Source organism: Kwoniella mangroviensis (genome assembly GCF_000507465.2).
Source record: "Kwoniella mangroviensis CBS 8507 chromosome 1 map unlocalized Ctg01, whole genome shotgun sequence".
NCBI classification, from domain to species: domain Eukaryota; kingdom Fungi; phylum Basidiomycota; class Tremellomycetes; order Tremellales; family Cryptococcaceae; genus Kwoniella; species Kwoniella mangrovensis.
Genome location: NW_027062533.1, coordinates 9,254,240 through 9,277,504, shown reverse-complemented (window position 1 = coordinate 9,277,504; position 23,265 = coordinate 9,254,240). Strand labels below are relative to the sequence as shown.

General features: G+C 45.3%; 10 protein-coding genes across 10 annotated transcripts; 7 read left to right on the top strand and 3 right to left on the bottom strand.

The window, feature by feature from the left end:
* Window positions 1-121: 121 nt before the first annotated feature.
* Window positions 122-1,431, top strand: I203_103508 (uncharacterized protein; the record flags this gene model as incomplete). The annotated part of the gene is made up of 7 exons (XM_065517330.1): window positions 122-220; window positions 274-324; window positions 389-467; window positions 531-619; window positions 685-887; window positions 994-1,299; window positions 1,362-1,431. 7 exons carry the CDS (start codon window positions 122-124, stop codon window positions 1,429-1,431), a joined length of 897 nt encoding a protein of 298 aa, XP_065374148.1.
* A 327-nt stretch (window positions 1,432-1,758) lies between these two features.
* I203_103507 (uncharacterized protein) lies at window positions 1,759-4,205 on the top strand (the record flags this gene model as incomplete). Its single annotated transcript, XM_065517329.1, has 5 exons — window positions 1,759-1,979; window positions 2,049-2,077; window positions 2,169-3,551; window positions 3,634-3,967; window positions 4,085-4,205. 5 exons carry the CDS (start codon window positions 1,759-1,761, stop codon window positions 4,203-4,205), a joined length of 2,088 nt encoding a protein of 695 aa, XP_065374147.1.
* A 210-nt stretch (window positions 4,206-4,415) lies between these two features.
* On the bottom strand, window positions 4,416-5,152 carry I203_103506 (mitochondrial 54S ribosomal protein mL58; the record flags this gene model as incomplete). Its single annotated transcript, XM_019147690.1, has 2 exons — window positions 4,416-4,581; window positions 4,680-5,152. 2 exons carry the CDS (start codon window positions 5,150-5,152, stop codon window positions 4,416-4,418), a joined length of 639 nt encoding a protein of 212 aa, XP_019003355.1.
* Window positions 5,153-5,989: 837 nt separating this feature from the next.
* I203_103505 (uncharacterized protein) lies at window positions 5,990-9,067 on the top strand (the record flags this gene model as incomplete). The annotated part of the gene is made up of 2 exons (XM_019147691.1): window positions 5,990-6,667; window positions 6,902-9,067. 2 exons carry the CDS (start codon window positions 5,990-5,992, stop codon window positions 9,065-9,067), a joined length of 2,844 nt encoding a protein of 947 aa, XP_019003356.1.
* Window positions 9,068-10,498: 1,431 nt separating this feature from the next.
* On the top strand, window positions 10,499-11,245 carry I203_103504 (uncharacterized protein; the record flags this gene model as incomplete). Its single annotated transcript, XM_019147692.1, has 2 exons — window positions 10,499-10,716; window positions 11,035-11,245. 2 exons carry the CDS (start codon window positions 10,499-10,501, stop codon window positions 11,243-11,245), a joined length of 429 nt encoding a protein of 142 aa, XP_019003357.1.
* A 579-nt stretch (window positions 11,246-11,824) lies between these two features.
* On the top strand, window positions 11,825-13,786 carry I203_103503 (uncharacterized protein; the record flags this gene model as incomplete). The annotated part of the gene is made up of 6 exons (XM_019147693.1): window positions 11,825-12,061; window positions 12,134-12,612; window positions 12,676-13,007; window positions 13,073-13,438; window positions 13,510-13,545; window positions 13,608-13,786. The coding sequence occupies 6 exons, from the start codon at window positions 11,825-11,827 to the stop codon at window positions 13,784-13,786; spliced, it is 1,629 nt and encodes a 542-aa protein (XP_019003358.1).
* An 823-nt stretch (window positions 13,787-14,609) lies between these two features.
* Window positions 14,610-17,124, top strand: I203_103502 (uncharacterized protein; the record flags this gene model as incomplete). Its single annotated transcript, XM_019147694.1, has 8 exons — window positions 14,610-14,834; window positions 14,937-15,071; window positions 15,144-15,245; window positions 15,327-15,390; window positions 15,460-16,240; window positions 16,341-16,417; window positions 16,502-16,969; window positions 17,051-17,124. The coding sequence occupies 8 exons, from the start codon at window positions 14,610-14,612 to the stop codon at window positions 17,122-17,124; spliced, it is 1,926 nt and encodes a 641-aa protein (XP_019003359.1).
* A 308-nt stretch (window positions 17,125-17,432) lies between these two features.
* I203_103501 (uncharacterized protein) lies at window positions 17,433-19,145 on the bottom strand (the record flags this gene model as incomplete). Its single annotated transcript, XM_019147695.1, has 9 exons — window positions 17,433-17,510; window positions 17,594-17,735; window positions 17,809-17,890; window positions 18,007-18,213; window positions 18,358-18,562; window positions 18,637-18,713; window positions 18,802-18,909; window positions 19,002-19,055; window positions 19,118-19,145. 9 exons carry the CDS (start codon window positions 19,143-19,145, stop codon window positions 17,433-17,435), a joined length of 981 nt encoding a protein of 326 aa, XP_019003360.1.
* A 392-nt stretch (window positions 19,146-19,537) lies between these two features.
* Window positions 19,538-20,498, bottom strand: I203_103500 (uncharacterized protein; the record flags this gene model as incomplete). The annotated part of the gene is made up of 7 exons (XM_019147696.1): window positions 19,538-19,573; window positions 19,633-19,797; window positions 19,902-20,025; window positions 20,114-20,220; window positions 20,291-20,314; window positions 20,382-20,418; window positions 20,479-20,498. 7 exons carry the CDS (start codon window positions 20,496-20,498, stop codon window positions 19,538-19,540), a joined length of 513 nt encoding a protein of 170 aa, XP_019003361.1.
* A 508-nt stretch (window positions 20,499-21,006) lies between these two features.
* On the top strand, window positions 21,007-23,249 carry I203_103499 (cytosolic Fe-S cluster assembly factor NAR1; the record flags this gene model as incomplete). Its single annotated transcript, XM_019147697.1, has 5 exons — window positions 21,007-21,027; window positions 21,091-21,183; window positions 21,250-21,401; window positions 21,461-21,979; window positions 22,043-23,249. The coding sequence occupies 5 exons, from the start codon at window positions 21,007-21,009 to the stop codon at window positions 23,247-23,249; spliced, it is 1,992 nt and encodes a 663-aa protein (XP_019003362.1).
* Between the last annotated feature and the right edge of the window lie 16 nt (window positions 23,250-23,265).

The window sequence follows — 23,265 nt, the reverse complement described above, 5'->3', positions numbered from 1 at the left end:
TCACTCGCAATGACATTACGTCCGTGTATGAATCGAGTCCACTCTCGACTTTATGTTCAGTCTACTTTCCTTCTCAGCTGGATGTATCTGACAACCATCCCGCAAAAGTCTCCCCTCCGGTATGTCCGATCTTTCTTCAAAGCTGGAGCCATTCCTGCTCCTCGCAAGATCGACCAAAGGCGCAGCAGCCGCCAAGATCATCGTTGACGCAACCGCCGCGGTGAGCTTCCTCATTCTTCTGATACCGGACGAAGCTCACTCTGGTCATTATAGCCCGGCGTATATGCATTCTCTGAGTTGCTTGAACTTCCGAATATACAAGAGGTGAACTTTGTGATACTTTCCTCTGCTCACGAAGGAGTAAGCTGACCTCGATCGTTGCAAATAGCTCTCCACCGATCCATCATATCAGAATCATTACCGATTATTGCAATTATTCGCTTATGGTACTTTGACAGATTATGAGAGTAAGTAACTGCATATCTACATATAAGGGACGCTGATTTTATCGGCTGATCTCGTATCTATAGGCAACCCAAGCTCATACCCCTCGCTATCACCAACGCATATCCTCAAGCTCAAACACCTCACGGTTGTTTCGTTGGCATTACAGCATAGGGTAAGCTCATCTAATCCAACCATCACAACTTCGCGATCCGAGAGCTCATACAAATAAATATACAGTCCTTGACATACGACCAACTCTTATCCGCCCTTCGTCTCGACACAATCCGTCAATTAGAAGACCTGATAATTGATGTGATATATGCTGGATTACTGGGCGGCAAGATGCACCATCATGAAAAGGTATTACGTATCGATTGGGTATCAGGAAGAGATCTGCAGGAGAAAGATCTGTTAGGTGTTCAGAATAATCTGATGAACTGGCAAGTCCCTGCTTTTTCACCCCGTACCGATCAACAAATCTCCTTGAATTGACCACACACACACTCGCGTATATATATACTTACTCGGACATGTGATTGTTGATAGGTGCAAAACGGCCGAAACACTCCTTACGACCCTTGACACCCGTATACTCGAACTCAAACAATCTTCAGCTCAAGAACTGGCCAGATCCAACGAATACAAGATATATAGAGATAGGGAGTACCAAATGATCTCGCTGGAACTGAAAAGCTCAAAAGCAAGACAGGATCCTTTCGGTGATAGAGCTCTAGGTTCAGGTATAGGTGCGGGTCCAGCTGAATTCGGTCCCGGGGGTGGGGGGATGAGTCAGGATGCTCTGTTGGCTGCGATCGCCGGTGGAGGAGGTATGGGAGGAGCGAGTGGGAGATTGTGGGTGTGTTCGAATTTCCTCGATCGATCGATGTACAAAGCTGATAGAGAACTGGTAGTAGACTGACACGTAATGTTTCGAGTCCTGATGAATTGGATGGGAATAGATCGTTCAAGAGGTCAAGGGAATAGGTTGCATATCCGATTAAAAGGACAGCTCATCAAGCTGATGAGAAGTTTGGATGGAAGATTGACGATTATATATGAGATTCAAGTTGACTATCATTTGTAACATTCTTTGTATATACATAGACATAGCTACGAACGATCATGTACTGTATACGATTTATGACTATCACTGCTCATCTACTCGCTCATGATGCGACTTACGTAATATTCGGATCACTCGTAAATATCATATTCCAACCAACACGTCTCTGGATGCTTTGGATGGTTATGATACCAACTTCGTCCACCATACTCATAGTATCATCAGACAAGCAGCATACAACCATCAAGATGGTAGCTCCATCCACCCAATCGCAAGCTGAGAAGCTCACCACGCAAGAGAAGTTGCTCCTCTCTCAGGCGATATACAAGCTCGGAGCTATCTCTTGGCCAGCAATATCGAAGTTGTTGACTTCCCATCCATGTTGTGTCAATAGACCTTCGGAGCTGTTCAGTCCTGAAGCGTGTGAGGGTATATACATGGAGCTGATGTCTGGGCTGGAAATCAACGTGTGAGTGAACTCATATATCTGATTGATACGTCGAGGGCCAACTCATATTTATTCCATTGTCTATGGTAGACCTGCACCAGATGCGATGAAACCACAAGGTAAGCACTTGCACTTATTGCAGCTATTAGGTTATAGATATCCCTAGCTGGATCACTGATACTTCGTGTATCTCTCATCTGCGTGTCATAGCCAAAACTCATCTCCGTCTCGCCCAAACATATTACCTAAAACGAATGGAAGAGCTCCAAAACACCATAACGCAATATGAAAATCGCTTCAAAGAGTTAATGGGTGAGATAACTTCATTGAAGAGTGGAGAAGCGGATGAATCGATAAGGAGGGAAATTAGAAATATCATTGCTAGAAAGTATGGCAAGAAGTTGTTAGATACTTGGTTTCCTGAGGTGGAAGTTGTTAGACAAGCTGTAGAGGATGGTCCGACAACGACAGAAGAGAAAAATCAGACGAAGGTGAACGAAGATCGCATGGAAGAGAAGGAGAAAGAGAAAGAAGATGGGGTGGTTGAGGTTCAAGATGTGGAGATGGTTGATGGACAAGATGAAAAAGATGAACCCCGAACTGTAGATGGAGATAACCCAGAAGCTTCGGCTGAAACTCCCAAGGCATCTCAACCTGATGCCGAAGATCAACCTCAACTTGATGAAGTAACCGAAAAGCAAGAAGAAGAGAACGACAAGGAAGCAGACGAAGAAGATATAGAAACACCCATGGCCGAAGATGAAAAAGATACGGAAGATATCGAACCGAAACCTGAGAAGAACATTCGAACAATGAAGACACCCCGTCAACGTCGATTTTCACCGGCCGTATCGATTCGATCAGACCTCTCACCAGCTCCTGGATCAGATCTCTCTCCACCCCCTTCTGACCATCCTGCTCCCGCCCAACATGGTACACGATCCAACAAGCGAAAAGCGAGTGTTCAACCTAAGGGTGCACCAGCATCGAAAAGATCAGGTAGGAGAAGTACTGTCAATCCCCAGCCTTCAGCAGGTGTCGAACCTGAACCTGAACCGGAGGTTGAGACACACACAGAGGTTGAAGTTGGAAAGGAGGAAGAACAAAGTGAAGAAGAAGAACAAGAAGTACATAATACGAGAGGTAGAAGGAATACTAGAAGGGAGTCCACTAGAAATAGTAGTATAAAGAAATCACCCGTTTCTACTAAAGCTACTACTAAAGATAATGAGCGTTCACCTACTACCTCTCGAAGAGCACCTTCTGTAACTTCCACTAATCGATCTACACCTGCGCCCGCTGTCGAAGAAAGAGAACGACGATCCTCTAGGAGAAGTTTGGCAGCGTCGGGTACGACCAAAACGAGAGGTATGAGAGATGATGTGGTCTCGAAATCCGTTAGAGAACAGAGTGCGGCGGTGGAAAGTGTTAAAGCTGAAACTGAAGCTGAGGAGGAAGGCGAGGATGAAGAGGATAATAAACCTACGAGAACTTCTGCGAGACGCGGTAGACCTGCTCAGGAGAAGGAAAAGGAGAAGGAGAAGGAAGCGTCTACTCCTGCTGAGAAGAGAGGTACGAGAGCTTCAGCGAGAAGTGAGTTTGGGTTTTATCATTGATCCACCTACCTGTGTTTTGATAGGACCGTAGCTGATAAGATAATTTGATACTTTTCCAGATGCTCGAGACCAATCCGAAACCGAGAATACACCTCGATACACCCCATCCGTTGCAGATATCTCAGGCGAATTGGAGACTCCCCCCAATTCGACGAGGCTCAAACCCACCAGAGAACAACGATCATCTCAGAAATTACTATATTCTCTGTTGGATGCTATAGCTCAACATCGGAATGGGAATGTGTTTCAGACCCCGGTCAAGAAATCTGACGCATCGGATTATTATCAAATTATAAAGAGACCCATGGATCTCAAGACGATCAGGGCGAGGATCAAGGACGGATTGATAACGGGGATAGAGGAGTTTGAAAGAGACGTGTTATTGATTTTCGCGTGAGTGATACTTACGATCTTGAACTATGTTAATATGACGATTTCATTGGAGTTTGGGGATTGAGCAAGGGTCAGTCAGAAACAATGCTGACTTATGTGTGATACATATGGTAATAGCAACGCGATGATGTACAATAATCCCGATACGCCGACTTATGAGATGGCCAAAGAGATGTTGAAAGCTGCGGAAGATCAGATCGCTCATTTCAAGAATTTGCAACATCACGTTAGTCGATGATTCTCGTATGAAAGTACTATGGGTTTCTTGTATTTTTATGAAACATGATGAAATATCACCTATGTTCAGTATATGTGATGATTCTCAGGAAGGTGTATTCCTTGGATATGAACTTGTTCCAGCTCTGACTGCTTGTCCGTTCCCATTGGCGATGATACGTTAACCGCGTGCATATATCAGTACCGATGACATATACAGATACAAATCATACTACCAAAACTCCTTCCTCTTCTCCCTCACTGCCCTTGACAATTTCTTTCTATATCCCCAGGTAGATTTCTGTTCTTCCAATTCTGTAAGCTTGCTTGCTTTCTGTACGGATGTTGAAGGTGCGACCCTTGATATTAATCGATATTGATCTTTTGGTAATTGTAACCTGAAATTGACAAATCATAATCATCAGCATCTGTCAGAACCCCGAAACAGAACATTCATCATTCAAAACTGGATGGGTTAGCAAAACGGTAGACTTACACATCACCAATTTCTTTCCTACTTTTACCTTCATTCCTCAACTTTACCATCTTCTCCACCAGATCCTCTGACCATTCCAATTCACCTTCGTAAACCCTCCTCTCAACCATCTTCGAAGCTTGTTCTTCCCCCGTTAACGTGATGCTCTTACCACCGAGCCACTGTAATAACGGTGGGACAGCACCAGTGGTATAGGAAGGTAAAGAAGGTGGAGGAGCGTGATGGAATGTCAGACCTGTATCTTCCAATAGCACCGATGAGGACGATGGGGTGGGTTGACCGTGAATCTTGGGATCTACAGGATGGGAAGTACCGCTTGTAGGAAGGGGCGTCTTGGGGGTATGAGGTGATTGGATGACAGGGATACGAGGTGTTCGTGCACGATGGAGGACTCCCCTGGTTGACCCGAGGGTGGAGAATGAAGGAAGGAAGAGGAGAGTTCGAGAGGATGAGGCGAGGGTTGGTGCGGCCATGATGGGAGATGGGGGACGGTGATCGGAAGCGAAGCGAGCGTAAATTTCAAGGGAGATGGAAATGAAAGAGTCGATTGTATTGCCGTCTCTGTCTGGACGAGATTCTACTTGTGAGAGTAGACGATGTTGGTGATATCTATATTTATATCGCTGATGAATTGAATTGCTCGTAGGTCACTCGAAAATGCTGCAAAGATGGAAAACTCGAAACTTGGTTTCTGGGTGAGTATGATATTTCAAGTCGGTAAAAATATCAGGCTGACAAAATGACAAAACCGGAGATCCTTCCTCATCTCCGGATGATATCAATGTTTGGTTCAGCCATCTCTCACCTCTCTCATGCGCACACCATCGTCACTCCTCTCACCTCTTTACCTTCTTTCACCCTCATTCTTCCATGTTCTCACTCGATATAACCCATCAGTAATGTAAAGCCATCTCATATCAGTACAACCCAGCATCTCATCAGATGTAAAATATCACTCATTCAAAATGAGGGTAACACTCTCTTACCGCAGTATTCACTGCAATGAACTTTCTGGATTCTCCTATGGTGGATGGCGAGGTAGAGGTAATGGATGCTAACTGGTATCAGATCAACTAATATTCAATCGTTGATCATTCTCTTCACCATCATTGACATCGTTGATACTGTTGACCATTGACTATTGACTAGTCTTGAAGACAGTCTACCTGTCCGACCCATCACTATACGATCTTACAATCACATTACTATAATTCACTGCGCTAGTCGAACGCTCACTTGACTTTAGCCCAGGAGGCTATCAACATTCTTTATACCACCACACACCCTTCCCTCATAACTCTACCGGCACGATGAAGATCCAGAAGAACACCTCGACTTCACTCCTGCTTCTCCCGTTATTGGCAAGTTCGACACTAGCTTTACCAGGAAGGAAGAGACATCAACCGTTGTTCAGGAGGATATATGGAAATCACAAACGTCAGGATGATAGTGACGCTTCGCCATCGGGATCAGCAGGAGATGTACATGAACCTTCTTCGGTAGCTTCTAGCAGTGCTAGTGCTACTGGTAGTGCAATCGCATCTTCTTCAAGCTCAGCAGAAGCTAGCTCAACCTACAGTGGTATAGAAGCATCTGCCTCTGCATCCTCGTCAGCTTCCAATGGTTTATCACCATATGAAGAATCCAGTTCAAACTCAACTACAGGTAGTCAAAATACAAACTCAGGATATGATACCATCAATCCCAACCCTGGAAATGTAACTTCCGAATACCTTTCTTCGTTATTAGAAAATTCAAAGGGATATGAAACCTTGACTTATTCAGTCTATACACCTGTCACTGAGACTGTCACGAATACCCAAACCCAAGTTCAAATGGCCACTTCGACTGTGACTGCTGAAGGGTCTGAGTCGACGGACAATGCGTATCTGGACGAGATTCAAAAAGCAGCTGAGAGTTATGCGAAGAACAATATGGGGGGTTATTTACCTACTATCACTTTGGAGGTGATCTTGGAACCTACACAGGTGAGTGGACTGTTTCATCAAATTATGAAGGCTTTTATATACCAAGGGGTAGCAAGGGATGGAACGGATGGCCATCTGAGGGAGAATCGAAAACTTTTGGCAAAACGGTACGAGACTAGTAATGGGTGATGGATATCGAATAGGATTTGTCATCGAGTTCGATGAAAAGGCTTGAACAAGTCCTTACAGATAATATGAAGGACGCTGACTGATCGTCATCTTTCACCAATGCAGGAACCAGATGGTACATGGGATTATGTCGTCCACATCGGTGCAGACGGCATAGCAACCGCTTCACCGACCTACTACCCTGCCAATCCCACTTCTACTTCCACTTCAGGTTCCAGCTCTGGACCTGGATCGTCAGACGAAGAAGCCTATTCGTACTCATCTTCCCCTATAACCACCTCCTTTGATCATGAGGCACCATCCCCTACTACCTCTTCGTCAAGCAATTCAGGCTCGACAGGATCCAGATCAATCAACATCGCTTCTATAACCTCGGCAGCAGCAGCTCAAGCAACCAACCCATACCTTCAAACCGCTTCTAACATCTACGTCCCAATTTCAACCGCATCTTCAGCCACTACCGCCTCAGCCTCAGCTTCTGCAGGCTCAGGATCAGATACGTCTTCTTCAGATAACAGTCAGACCTCCTCTTCGACTTCCGGGTCGGGGAGCGACGAGTCTTCTGATAATACTGGAGATGATACTTCCGCATCTGCTTCTTCCTCTGGTTCTGGTACTTCTACTGGAAGTAGTTCAGCTGATAATGCTCAATCAACCGATTACTCTGTTCCGGGACATAGTGAATCAAACTTTGACAATGGTTCAGACGACTCTTCTTCTTCTGCTGCCGCATCTTCCTCGACCTCATCTGAACAAGCTACCTCGACAAGTGCACCAGGTCATGAAACGTCCTTTGGCGGTTCTTCACCTGATAGTGATAGTGATTCCGATTCTGGATCTTCCGATTCTGATACTGCTACTACTGCCACTTCAGCTGATCCAGCAGCTACCACTGCTCCTTACCCCGTATGGTATGGCGGTTCAGGCGACGATTCTTCCTCTGAATCTGCTTCTGCTTCCGCTACCTCCGTCGAAGAATCTACCCAAACTTCTACCCCTTACCCTCCTTGGTACGGTGGTTCAGGTGACCCAGGCGATTCTTCCAACTCTACCGCTCCTATCGTAAACGGTACAGACCCCAACTTCAATGGTAACGGTACATTCCCTACCAATGGGACCGATCCAGTTGGTAATGTCACCGTCCCAATTGTCAACGGTACTTCCCCCGTAGACATCAACGCTACCGTACCTATCGATGTCAACTCTACAGCTCCCGTGACCTCTACCGATCTCCCTATTAACGCTACCGCCTCCACCTCCGCTTCCATCTCAGGTGTCTTTAGCTCTGTAGCTCCTTCAGTGACCAGTTCAGTATCGGCTGCTCCTTCAGCCGCTGATTCCGGATCAGCAGGTTCCCCTTCACCTTCTGCTTCCGCATCAGTAGTATCTTCAGCAGCCGATTCAGGAACTTACGGTGCTCCTCAACCTTCCATGACTAGCTCAGAGTCGGCTTCTAGTGTAGCTTCTTCTGCTATCGATTCAGGGTCTGCCGGTCAACCTTCTCCTACCGCTTCTACTTCTTCCTCCTCTGCCGCCGCATCAATCTCACCTTCTGTTGAACCTTCCGCGATCTCATCTTCTATATCTGAATCGATACTTCCCACCGAATCAGCTTCCGGCACTTCGACTTCTACCTCTTCCGCTTCTGAATCAGTGATCACCTCATCACCTTCGTCAACTGTCTCTGTCGAAGAGAACGAAAATGGAATCGCTACTGAATCATTAACTTCATGGACCACAGTGGACATCACCATGACCCTTACCGCATCTTCTACCGCCCCTACCGCTTCAGCCAGTGCTATTGCTACTGCTACTGCTACCGCTTCAGTAAATGCTTCCATACCAGGAAACGTCAATCTTGCTGAACCAGTGACAGAGTCTGAGTCTGTTTCCGGATCAGAGACGGCAACTTTCGATCCTACTTCAGCAGCTAGTAATTTCGCTTATCTCCCACCTGAAGAGACCGCTTCTGCCTCCGCCACTGCATCTTCGACTTCGACTTCGGATGAGGTAACCCCAACTTCCTCCGCTTCTTCTTCCGAAGAAATTATCCCTACTTCTTCCGCCACCTCTTCTGATCCCGAAATAACAGCTACAGCCTCAGCCACCATCACTTCATCAGCTTCCGATCCTACCGAAACAGATTGCGACGAAGATGAGACCGTATCTGATTCGGATGTTGTGGAAAGAGGATACGATGGTGAGGATGAATACGAAGTTGTTTGGGTCAACGAAGAGGACGTTCAACCTGAATGGGAGATCTTGGCTTAAATCAAATTGTTCGATTTTCATTAATATCTTATCTTTTTATTGAATGAGAGGTGAAAAATTCCTCATTTCGACGATAATTGATATTTGATAGCTTTCAACTTTCATGGACTTTTAATGATTTTTATAGTTTTAGTAGATAGTAAGATTGAAGAATGCGTATATATTCTATATACATACATACATACAATAAATATGAATGAATGACTCTGGTAGTCTAAATGAAACATCAACAAAGATGCGGACTCCGATGTTGCAAGCAGACTATATAACTTGCAGTGTAACATAGTTCGACCTTGTAAACGGAAACTAATGTGTTGTGTGCATTTAAACGCATTCATTAGGTGACGCGTTGCTCATGCATCTGCATCATACCCGATGCTCAGCCAAGTGCATATGAGAAATTGTCAAACGTTTTGACAAAAAGTGGTTGGTCCAGATGGCAATCTTTTATCCAACATCTCGATTCGAACCCGAGCCTCAAGAGCACTCGGTTTTACAGTAAAACGATTTTACGCTCCTCTCGCGGCCCCGCTACAACTGCCTGAACAGCGGGCGGGGCACCTGCGGCAAATTTCTGTCTGGTACACGGGTGCTGCTGCATTCAGAAGTCCTGAACGCATGCGGCACAGTGAATACATAGCTGGGATGGGATCAGCGGAGCGCTAGAGTACCCAGAATCGTTAGGCTGATCTGACTTAAGCTTAGAATCGCGAAATGTAAATTCACTATAGTCCACCATTAGTCTGTTGTCTATTGTTCATGCGTTCATGCTTCCAGTCAATTCGGGAAGGATTTCTCTCTACCAACCAAAGGATGGATAAAATACAGAGAGAAAAAGGGAGGGTGATTCCTTTCGCTGCCTGAATCGAACACGAGGCTCAAGAGCACTCATGCCTACCGCGATTCCCTGTATCATCGACGGCATCCCACCCCTCACTCACCGAGATGGCTGAGGGTGCCAATGGACCTTTAGGATGGATTATGTACACAGAAAGTACGATATCGAAAAGGCACCATATCTATCATAATCTAATGCAGGCCAAGAGAAAGAGGACACAGATTCTTAGCTTCCCGCATGATGGAGTACCCCTAATTCACTTAGTCTATTCCATCAACTCTGGGAGTTAAAACTGGTTTATGTCGCATGGACCCGTAAAAACCGTTACAACTATTGCAAATGTTGTTTGACGACCATTGCTTGTCATTTGCTATCATTCTACACTGAGAACACCGTATCATCCGTCTTTGACCCCTTGGAATGAGATACAGATTGCGAACCATATGCTATGGTCAATTTAATCGACAATATAACCGATTGATATCCTTACGATTTATCTCTACCAATACAAATATCTTATCTGGCCACTTTTTCTGAAAACATATCTTTCCATTTGAGACACAGTAGTTTGGGAAGTGAAAGTAAGCCCGCAGATGACAACGAGCTATTTGAGTCTCCCCCCTATCTCCTATCCGAACGCACTTGATGGGGCTGATCGCTCGAGCTTGGGAGAAATAGTCAACGAGATCAAAGCTGTCAAGGATAACAAATCATTATTAGTCGTAAAAGCAAAGAAAGGAAAGGGTAATTTGAAAAAGGATCATTGGACTCCTGTTGTAGGTCACGAAGGTGGAGACAAAGATGATACGAGGTGAGTCTCATAGTCTTTCATTGCAAAGCTGGCAGCATTTCCGCTGATTGACGATCATCTTGTCTTTTTGTTAGAGTCTAGTTTTGGTACCCCCAACAGAAAGAATCTTTCTGGGTTGACTTTGAAGATTTGGCAGATAAGATTGACAGTGTCTGTAAGATTGGAGACGAGAGGGGCTCTGCATGAGTAGATAGGTCGACTCCTTCCCTTCGACTATTTTGTATGTATCGGATATGCTGTCTCCTTGTCTACAATATGGCAGACGCCTGGTCCATTATGACCAAGAATATCTACCAAACCACATGGCTATCGTTGTAGGTTCGGTGATTCGATCACGTTTTACGCTCCGGCTTCTGCGGAAGATACACCAATTTGGCATAATCACGTCATCAAGTTTTCTTCGCTCCGACAGGAGCATCCGCATTTTACAGTACAGCTTGAAGGGGATTCGCTGCCAAATCGAAGAACGGGAGCTTTGTTGTCCCATTACTCAGAGTTGGGTACGCAGATCATCTTTTGTTTAGGTTGAAGTCTCCGCGGTTTTAATGAACTTTTCATCAGACACCGGCGGAAATGAATAAAATGTGAAAAAAGACGCCGCATGTGACCGAGAGCAAAACGCCTATGACGTACATGTTATACAGTACTTTGATGGTTTTGTCATGCCATATGGGAACTTTCCTATCTCTTACCCCAAAAACACCTGGAACCCCATGTGGGCACCAGAAGCTCTTTGCAGATGACTGCGAATGAAACACAGTTTTCTCTATTGTACTGTGTGCCTTTTTTTCAACGCTAGTCTCACTTCAGCCGGTGTAATCTTCTACCTCTTGATGGGATTGCTTTGTTTAGTGTCGATTTTTATCACTGGTACACATCAGATAACGTTGGAATGTTGTTCCGATCGCCGAATGCACCTCATGGTCTGTCGTATTCTCATGTATTTCCAATAGGCCCGACTCCAAATGGGGTATTCCGGAAGGCAATGAACATAACCGAGGGGATGTTCGAGGAGGAGGACGGAAAGAGGATCCTGATATAAAAAGCCTGAAGACCCATGGGGCCAATCGATCACCCCCTAAAACCCATACCTGGAAAATTCATCACCATGAGTAACGAAATACAAGCGGCCAACATACCGACTCCAGTGGTTGAGACCAAGTACGACGCGGGCGAGAAGGGTCAGATCGAACATGTCAACGATGCTTCAGACGACAAGGCTGCTGCCAACTTCAAGGCGGATGCGATGGAGGCTGAGAAGATGGAACATCAAATGACTGTGATAGAAGCTGTTAAAGCTTATCCGATGGCATGTTTCTGGGCTTTTGTTATGTCTTTCTGCATTGTAAGTCTGCCTCTCCAAGACAAGTTGGTTTACTTTTCCTTCTGCGCTATAACTGACTTGTTTTGGTGGTAGGTGATGGAATCATATGATGTCTTCCTTATTGGTAATTTCCTCGCCCTTCCTGCCTTCGCAAATAGGTTTGGTGTCTTCGACGAAGCTGCTGGAGAATACGTCATCGCCACCAAATGGCAATCTGCCTTACAAATCGCTGGACAACTAGGAGCATTGATCGGTGTATTCTTAGCTGGACCATTGACTTCGAGGGTCGGTTATAGATGGGCTACGTTGATCGGTTTGATGGCTATGAACGCTACCATCTTCATCATGTTCTTTGCCGACTCACTCCCCGTCTTTTTCGTCGCTCAACTTCTCGAAGGTCTTCCTTGGGGTATCTTCATCGCCAACGCTCCTGCCTATTGTAGTGAGATTGTACCACTTCGCTTGAGAGCACCTGCAACTCAGGTATTGCAGATGTTCTGGGCTATCGGAAGTATCATCGTCGGAGCGGTAACTTACAAATACAACGTCAGACTCGACACGAGTGCTTACAAGTAAGTTTGTATCCACGGCGAATTCCTCTATTCACGTAAATCAACTGACAAGTGATGCGTTAGAATTCCAACTGCTCTTCAATGGATGTTCCCTACTCCTCTTGCTATCCTTATGTTCTTCGCGCCCGAATCACCCTGGTGGCTCGTTCGAAAAGGACGGCTCGACGAAGCTGCTCGATCAGTCGAACGACTCGGTCGCAAAGCCAAACTCAATGCTGGCGAGACAGTAGCGATGATGAGACGAGTCATCGAACACGAGAGTGAGGATAAACCAAATTACATTGAATTATTCAAAGGAACAGACTTGAGACGTACTGCGATCGTTTGTGGTATTTATGCCGCTCAGAACCTTGCCGGAAACCTTATTGCAAATCAGGCTGTATACTTCTTCAAACGTGAGGCTGATTCCCCTTGCTTCGCTTTTTATCACCCGATCATATTGCTGATTATGTCTTAACAGAGGCTGGAATGTCGACCGACACCGCTTTCGCCCTTGGTCTGATCACTTCGGCTCTTCAAATGATCTTCGTCATGCTCTCATGGATCCTCACTACCTACTTTGGTCGACGACCCATCTACATCTATGGAACGTTATTCAATGTTGTCATGCTCTTCGCGTTGGGTATAGCAGCTTCAGTCGGTACTTCCAACGCGGCTTCTCAAGCTCAAGCAAGTTTCGGCCTAATCGTCTCTGTCATATTCACATTCGCCGCTGCACCTGTATCTTGGGCAGTTATCGGTGAAACTTCTTCCATCCGTCTTAGACCACTTACGACTGGTATTGGTAGAGCCACTTACTACATCATTGAGATTCCTTGTATCTTCTGTGAGTAAAATACAAAAACTTCCCCACTGTTGAAGAACAATCAGCTGATGAATTGATGGATGACATTTCAGTGGCTTCGTACATGCTCAACCCTACTGGTGGTAATCGTGAGTTTTGCAGTATCCATACCCCTTCATTGAGTCGAGCTGATTTCCAATCTAATTTATAGTCGGTGGAAAATGTGGTTACGTATGGGGAGGAACCGCCTTCGCATGTTTGGTCACTGCGTACTTCTGTCTTCCAGAGATGAAAGGACGATCTTATCGAGAAATCGATATTCTATTCAGACGTCGTGTATCAGCTAGGAAATTTGCCAGTACAGAGATTGGCCCCGAGGAAGATGATTAGTCTCATCGTTGTATATACATATTTATCACAACGTGATCCGTGGCGACAGGCGAGACCGCGAGCGAGTTTGGTCAGACTTGAAAGAAGATTAATGTATTATGGTTTATATATGCTGTAGCTATGGCTTTCAAATTCAATTAGGATAACAAGGTAGTATCTATGCAGAAGTTCTCCAGCTCTTGTCAGCGATTAGCGTCTTTAACAAGTGTCATAGGAAACAAGGTCTCCCATCTGTTTTCTTATCCACCAAGCCTTCGAAAGCAGCTTCTGTACCCTCATATTCAGGCTCGGGAGACTCTATATTGTGTGAAGTACTTCGATACCCTGGAACCTCAGCAAATCCATATGAAAGAGGCCCAAGACCTGCTTGATTCTCGTTGATGAGATAGTACATTGGTCCAGTCCACGAAACATTGCCACTAGCCAGCTCCTCAATATCAGCCATAAAACCTCCTTTGGAGCCGTGAGGTTTGCGCCAGTCTGGCCATTCGAAATATTGTCCTCCTATGTCAGCGAATGCCAGATCACTGAAGTATTGTACTCATGCCTTCCTATCTTACATGCAAACCTCAGCTTTCACGTTTCCACTCAGCACAAGCATCTTTTGCCACCGGTGCTTGGGTTTGCCACAAGTCGAGTACTCGGGTGGAGGTTGTCCGTCGGACCAAGCGTTGTGTTTCTTAGTGCAGTGTATCTCCTTTCATCCTCTCATCATTGCGATATTTTCCAAGCAGTGTTCATATCGGGTCTGAGATCACCCAATGATGAACTTGTAGCTCATGTTCGATAATCGAGTGTACTAGATCTGTGCGAAAGACATATCATGCCTCACGAAGTGATATATGACTACGTCGAGTCCATCGACCCCAACTTGACATGTGCAATATGTCAGTCAGCACTGGTTGACCCAGTGACGACCCTTTCATGCAGACATACTTTCTGTAGGGACTGTATCACCCGAGCGATAGCTGTCAACCCACAGTGTCCGATAGATAGATCTGCTTTGAATATAAGGAGTCTGAGGGATACGGAACAGCTGGTGAAGCTTGTGAGTACCACCACCCACGGTAAAACACCAGTCAAATCCTACCATACATCTCATTATGTACACCATCGAGAACGTGGAGCTGATGCTCATGTAATTCTATAGATGCTAGACGAACTGAAAGTGAAATGTGCAGCGGAAGGTTGTGGGATGGAAATGCAACGAGGTCTGTTATTAGCTCATTTAAGGAGTTGCCCAAAGGCTATAATCACTTGTCAGGATGGTGATTGTGGATTATCCGTGGGTTCCTTCTTCTCATTGAGCGTATCATCTCATTCGAACTGGTAGCTGATGACGCTTCTGCTGGGATAGATGGCAAGACATCGATTACCCCATCATAGAGCGTATGAGTGTTTTCAGAGAAAGATGGAATGCAAGAAATGCGGGACTATGCTGGTATTCAAGGACAGGGCGGTAAGTTGATACTACATATATCTCCTCATCAGATGATCTTCGCGATACCAAGAAGCTCATGGTCCATTCTGTGATTTTAAGGCTCAACTCAAACCTGATTGTTGTGAAGAGATTGCTACAACATGTGCAGTATGTAATGAAACTCGTAAGTACCCCTAATCCTGAACTCCTCTGATAACCATCTGTACCCCATTTGACCTATCATCAATTCCAGTGGGATCCGACAAGCATCTTCATCAATGGACCTGCCCTCAAGTTCGTGTAGCTTGTCCACACACTGCGCGAGGATGTTCGGCCATCATCCCACGTTCAGATCTCCAAACCCATCTGAACACATGTTCATTCGAAGCTTCATCAGGATTCTTCGAACAAAACGATGCGAGGTTCAGATTACTGGAACAAAAGAACGAGACTCTTCAAGCGGAAGTGGATCTTCTAAAATCTGAATTAGTCAGTATCAGGCGAACTGGTGCTAGATCACCCGGATGGGGTCACGAGGGACTATGGGGTATAAGAGGTAACCCAGGGTTGAATCACTCTACTTCTCAACCTGCTCTCAACAGTCCTAGCGCTCAGCATAATCATGGTACACCAATGGACCAGCAAAATTCACCTTCAACACCTGTTGCTCAATCCCAGGACACTCAAATACGACCACCTTCACCGGATAACACCGATACTACACCTAGATTGACCATTCCTGTCCCTCAGGCTGGACAATTAGCATATTCGTCACCCATATCGTTATCATCATCACCGCAGAACAACGGACTATTCCACGATCAAGGTATCACTGCTCGAGCTGCCGCGGACTTAGCCCATCATCGGTCGATGATAGCTCCTTCCTTTGGATCACATCAGTCGCATGCCGATTGGGCATTTAATCGCTTATCGTCGAATAATATGCCTAGCGTGGAGGATGCCATTCATGCGCTGAGGGCTAGTGTGCTGCAGCTGGCTGGTGGGATGGATACGATGGAACGGAGAAATGAAGTGTTAGTGGTTGTCTTACGAATTGACTTGAGTTATTCCTCTGGCCTGAGTTACTGTTTCGAATCAGGTAGAGCCAGATGCTGATGTGTTTTTGTGCGGCAGACGCACTATGACTGAAAGTCTGAGAGTACTGGAAGAAGTAGGTAGTCTAAGAGCTATAGTGACGACAATGAGGATGCGTGAGTCTCCCACAGCTCAGCTCCTCTACCTGATGTTTAGGTCTGTCAGAACTGACCATGTGCTGCCTGCGTTGCGTCCATAAGAGGTGATGATGGCGCAACCTACTCGGACACCTCTGGCACGACATCCCAGTACACTCTTCCCACCTCCCAACTCCCATCTGCCCATACCTCAACTGACCATACCCATCAACCAAACTATCAATTCGCATACCCACCACCAAATCGATCGAAGCCAGATTCTCCATCATCACAATACATCTGAAGACCACTCGGGCGAACCTGTATCGGAAGATACATATCTCGATCCTGAACGGCCCCATTCCATAAGGGAATCTCATGCGTTCTCCACCCACACCAACAATGATGCGGGCAGTTCGACATCAAGCTTGATCACTGCATATAACGCCAATTCACGACATGGTACGGGAAGGACGATAGGTAGTGGTGCTGGATTGACGGGTAGGACGGTGGCCATCCCACCTCCATCGATGTTGAATGGTAATGGGGAAGGAAGCGAGGGAAGTCAGAATATGGGAAGAAGTGGTAGTAGTGAGTACCATACTTAACATTGATCTTAGCTGTGCTGATTGCCATGACAATACTGACGGGGCGGTTTGGATGTGATGATAGGATTGAGCAGAGCAAACCCTATGAATCTGATCAGAAAACAACCTTCAAGGTTAAACAATCGACCTAGATTATAAGCAGATCATCTCTAAATCTAAACGCCAACAGGAGAAGCTGGTCTTTTCAACGATTTTAACGAATAACGAAACAATAACACCTCTTTACGTTACGACCCTTTTCTTGTCTGCATGATAGTTTTGTGCATAGTCTTGTGTATGTTCAAATTTGATTGTCCAAATCGCATTCCATTTGTACTCCACCTATGAGTAGATAATGCATGCATTTGTCATCGAACACAAAGAATGTAAAGACAAACAAGCTCTTCCATATCGTACCAGAAAGGAACTTTGCTGTTCTGTCAACGCGATCGAAATCCTCCAATCGCCTACTTCTTCTTCCCCTCTTTGGGTTTGAAGAAATTGGTTAATTTGGCCATATTATTCGTATTCACTTTTTTCAGTGCCTATGAACCATTTGTCGTAAGCATAGTACATAGTACATAGTACGGTATGAGTATGAGTATCCCAAAAATTCTCGTGGACTCACTTCTACACCTTTGGACGTAGCTGGTGCTTTCCGTTTAGTCCCCTTGGTAGAGTTTTCCTTACCTGATGCTGTGGATGGTATCTGAGAAGCAGCTATGGAAGCGGCTGTGCGGTTCTTAAGGTGGCTCGAAAGTGGTGTAAAACTGTAAATGTGAATAATAACGAGTGAGAAATGAATTCGATTCCGGTTTTCGTTTAGAACAAAAGTTGACTCACTCGTATGATTCAGACAGCTGCTGGGTAATATGACTTGGGAGATATTGACTCAGATGTTCGATGGCAGCTTGAGTTCTGGCCACTGAAAGAATAGAAAGGTTGTTCATCAGTAGGGGGACTAAGTTACCGCAGTTGCCTCTTCCAACTGAAATCTTCCACTGCTAGGGTGAAATGAGAATCACAATCGTCGGAACTCACGTGCTCTCAACTCTTGAGATTCATCACCCAATAACCCATCTTTTCCCAGCCCTCTTACTAGATGATCGAATTTCTCGAATTGCTCAGGCTGCGAGAAATATTCAATCTTCTTCTTCAAGTGGTTGATCACGATAGGGATGGAAGGTCTATAATATCTTTGTGGAGTTGAAGTCGAGGATGATGGAGAAGATGAGATGGTGGGTATCACTACAAGCAAAATTCATTGATCAGTATATAAACTCATACAGAGATATATTCATGTTCGGGTTGGTAAGAGATTTCTAAGGGGATAGGAAATTGATTGTTTGACGTCGCGCTTCTTGATAAGTAAGGTGGTGATCCCACACTCACCTTTCTTTTCGCAACAAGCTTTGAATACCCTCTTTACGCATTTCAACTTCAGCAGGCGTTCTATATCCCTGTTAAATCCTGATGACGAACTAGACGGTTGACTAGATTTGACAGGTTGAGTGAATGGTTCAGGAAGGGAGAATTGGGGTAGGGAAGTTGCGGTTGATATCAGGTCGGAAAAAGGTTGGAATGATTGAGCGTGGCTCTGATAGGGAATATCAATGTAAGCTTCTGGCTGAGATAGAGGACTGGCAGGATTTTTGGATGTTGATCACTCACACTACCGCTTAGAGCTGTTATGATTGGAATTACCAAAAATAACGGATCAATGGGATAATGTATCAACATGTTTCCAGCTATTCGATGAACTCAGTACTATCAGCTTCACTTCTTGATCGCGATGGTATTTATCCGGTCACTGCTAAGTTAGGAAGGCGAGCTTACCATCAATGGTATCATCGCCTATAAACCATGTTCTCCGCTGCGATCCGTTCAATTTTATGACTTCCAATATCGAGCTCTCGCCATTGGGCAAATACAGTTGCGGTTGACCTATACAGTAAAGCTATATCAATTTCCTACACTGCAGTATGTTGAATCAATGATTGAAGGAACGATTCGAATGGATTCAGCTGATCACATACCTGTACGGGGATGAGGTAGTCTTAGATATCGGTGTGATTTCGACAAGTCGACATCTAGCGGTGATGAACAGTATTGATCAGTGAGCTGGACTGGGATAGGGCGAGAGGAGACTTACCGTCCTTGATGACAGATATGTATTCCATTGTGGGTTGATCTTCGTGAGGCCCCGATGCCTTAATCTTGTGACTGGCTTGTAACTATGGTATATCCTTGCAGATATTGATGAGGATATAGGATAATCATGTTGACAGTGTAGACATCTCCTGCGATTGTACTCTACCTCGACGCGTCCAAGCTAATGTAGACCACGTGGGGACATCCTTTGGAAGCAGCCAAGCAGCCAAGCACGCGCCTTTGCATCATCTCTACCTGTATAGCTCGTCAATCATGCATCCATCAATCTGCATGCTCTACTCATTCGGTCCCATGTCATTGGTCTCATAACAACGTATTAAATGTACAACGCCATGACTACCCGGCTTAATTGCACTTACTGTGACCAGAATGTTGTGTTTGGTTTGACGTACTCATCTACTTAATCGACCCAAGCTCCCGTAGATTTGTGCCAATCCTATCGGTCAAGTGGACGGTGAGCTGATGCTCACCTCTCAGCGGGACTATATAGCTCACCTCGATACCCTTTCCTGGTCCATAATCATCATAAGCCTTGGCACCTTCCGGGATAGGTACATGACTGGGACATGAATCCCTCTTGATAGCCCTGATGGTTCCTCCCTCAGGGATGGGGGGAAGTGGATCGGGCTTATCGATACACGATGCGAATGGGTAGATCCACTATAAATCGACAATTGCCATTAGTCTCCAGCCATCATCCAGTCGTCTCCATGAAGTATATGTATCAAATGATGAAACATGTGTTTTTGATGGGATTCACTCACATCAGCCCATTGTTCATCAAAACACCAAAGCATCGAGGAACATTCGATACAGAAAGCTCTTTCGGATCCATATCGGTCTTTCGGATTATCGTCCTTATCGTACGACTTGACAGCTTTGTATTTTCTATATCACCACATCCACCCCCAACATCACCCCGAAGCCATTGTTCAGCTTGTGAATGGCGAGGCACAAGAGACAGAAAGAGGTTCACTTGATCTTATCCTCTCCTCTTATGAATATGAGAGTCTTGGTGTTTCCCATAATATTGACTGAACCCATGTATCCCCCGACTTTACGACAGATTGAGCATTGGCATAACTATCCATGGGGGATGTAGCTTGCATTAACATGACTCTTTTGACTGGCGTCATTTTCCATTCGAGCTTACCATATACGGTACGGGAGTATTAGACTGGAACATTAGACAGTCATAAGCTATTAAGGAATTCATTCCGACAGTCGAGGGCCAAGCAGCTCACCTCGAGAGTGTACTTGACTGCTTTGCAGTGACATGATCTATCAACAAGAGGTCAGTCACTGCATCTCACCCCACGCAGAAACAGCCAGCGGACTCACGCTTCAAGAAGGACTGGCATGTTGCTAGCTGTAGTATGCAGATTATCGTGGTATCTTGTCTGATAGATATCATAAATACTGCTGCAGTGATAGCAAGTCGGACTGCACACTCACTCACATGCACAAGCATCAGCATTAGCACCTGGGTGAGGGTGAGGGGTGGAGTGAGGTCATATCATCCACCTGGTCCGGACCACCTCCACCATGCGGGACACCGAGTAGACCAGGGGTATCTCCACGTCATGTGTGAGATGATAATGATACATCCGAGTGCGGCGATGTCCGTGTGTGGATGTGTTCGGGTGGCAAAAGATGGGATGATCCGGAACGAGTAGGATCAAAGATATTAGATATTAGATATTTCTAAAAGTCAAAAGTCAAAACATGAAATGTAAGGAGCTCCTCTTATCCTCGTCAGATCACTTATACACATATACACATCTCATCGAGCCCTTCATCAGTCAGCCAGTCAGGTTGAATCTGTTACTCTTATCGTATATTGTCCATCAACAACATCGACGATATACCATGGCTTTCTCAGGAGCACTGGTAAGTCGTCACCCTCATCTCTCCACCTGGATTAATCAGCTAACCTGTCTGGCTTGCTTTCAGACCATCACGGACTTGGACGATTTCCTTACCCCCTCGCAAGCATGTATTATCCCAGTGAGGAACAAGCCTTCCACTACTGCGGAAGAGGGATCTGTACGTTCTTTCTTGGGACCTTGCGCATCAGTTGTTCGGCTGACAAATGTCGTCTTGTTTTGTCAGACTGAAATACAGATCGACTCCAATAACAACTACTATGAGGTATCTACATACCCCACGGACAATGTTAATGGTGGACCAGGACCTTCTACAATGAATGGGAAAAAAGCGTTGGAAAAAGCCGAGATAAACCTGAATGACTGTCTAGCATGCAGGTAAGCTAACACTCCTACTGTGTCTGCTACAAATCCAGCTTACATATCCTCTACAATAGTGGATGTATCACTTCAACTGAATCATTGCTCATCACTCTCCAATCTCAAAACGAAGTTCTTGAATTCATACAATCTAATCCCACCGCTTTGGACCCAAATGCACCCTGTCATAAACCACGCTTACCAATCTTATCCATATCACCTCAAACGCTCGCTTCCCTCTCTGCAGCTTACTCTTCCGCCCAATCACGTCCCACCATCCCACTGTTAGTGTTACTTCGTCGAGTTAGAGCATTCTTGAGTAGGCAAGAGAAGGGAGGATGGAAAGTGTGGGATACGACTTTCGCTAGACATATGAGTTTGAAGGAAACTGTTGTGGAATATCATGAGAGGAAGGATAAGAAAGATAAAGGGAAATCCACCGAACTGCCAATGTTGGCGAGCGCTTGCCCAGGATGGGTATGTTACGCTGAGAAAGCTCAAGGGGATATGCTGCATCTCCTTAGTAATGCTAGGAGTAGTCAGGGGATTATCGGGGCATTAGCAAAGGATTGGTATGGACATAAGATGAATCACAAGTGAGCCAGATACTCTTATGATCGAGTGACAGAGGGTGAAAGCTGATTATGTCGCTTATTTAGACCTAACGAGATATATCACGTCACCGCCATGCCATGCTACGACAAGAAACTTGAAGCTTCACGATCCGACTTCTACTCTTCGCTTTATTCGACCCGAGACGTAGATTGTGTTCTTACCACTGGTGAACTAGATTTGTTATTACAGGAACTAGGATTCGACCCTTATTTACCTGTACCCAACGAAGATATACCATTTTCAGGACAATCTGAAGAATCACCTTTTCCAGAACTGTTAAATCATGAGGGATCTTCATCCGGATCGTACCTTGCAACTATCATACGTGATATTCAATTATCTCACTCCAATCCTACAAAGATCAGTACGAGGGAAATACGTGGATCAACCGATAATGTAGAATACCTCATACATGATCTGGTAAGCGGAGAAGTGCTTTTCAAGGGAGCGAAAGTATATGGATTTAGAAATTTACAGAACCTAGTGAGAAAAGTCAATAAGGAGACCGGTCTGGGGAAAGGAGGTAGATCAGGTGCTGGAGCGGGCAAATTGAGCTTGGCAGTTGCTGCTCGACGTCGAAAAGCCAAGACTGCTCCTTCGGGAACTTCAGGAACTTCGACACCTGGTGAGAGTGGTCTTTCAGATGTGGACAGTATATCGTCTTTGTCTTTGTCGAGTGGAGAGGATAAGAAATTGGATTTCGTAGAGGTTATGGCATGTCCTGGAGGATGTGTGAATGGTGGTGGACAGATGAAACCTGTTTCTCCCAGTACCGCAGTTAATGGAACAGAAGGGAAAATGGAAGTTGACGAAGAAGGGTATACTAGACCATTACCTGATGATGGAACAGATATTGATATCGACAAAGCAAGTAAAGCGAAAGATGGGTCATTGATTAACTCTGGTGTAGAAGAAGGTATGAGATGGTCGACTAAAGAATGGGTAGAGAAAGTTGAAGCTATTTATTGGAATGGACTTCCTACTCCTCCACCTTCGCCACCACTCGAAGCGTCAAATATCAATTTCAAGTTATACATATCCGAACCCAAAGGTCACGTAGATGGACCAGCTCAGACAAATGGCCACGTGGACAGAAACCAACAAGCCGATCTGATCGCTGAACAGATTGTACGGGATGTATGTGATAATGATTCGGCTAAGAGATGGGAGTTCTTGAGAACAAGGTTTAGGAAAGTAGAAAGTGACATTCTGGCTCAAGGTGGAGTGACTCTTGAGGCCGTCAAGTGGTAAATGTAACTCATATGTA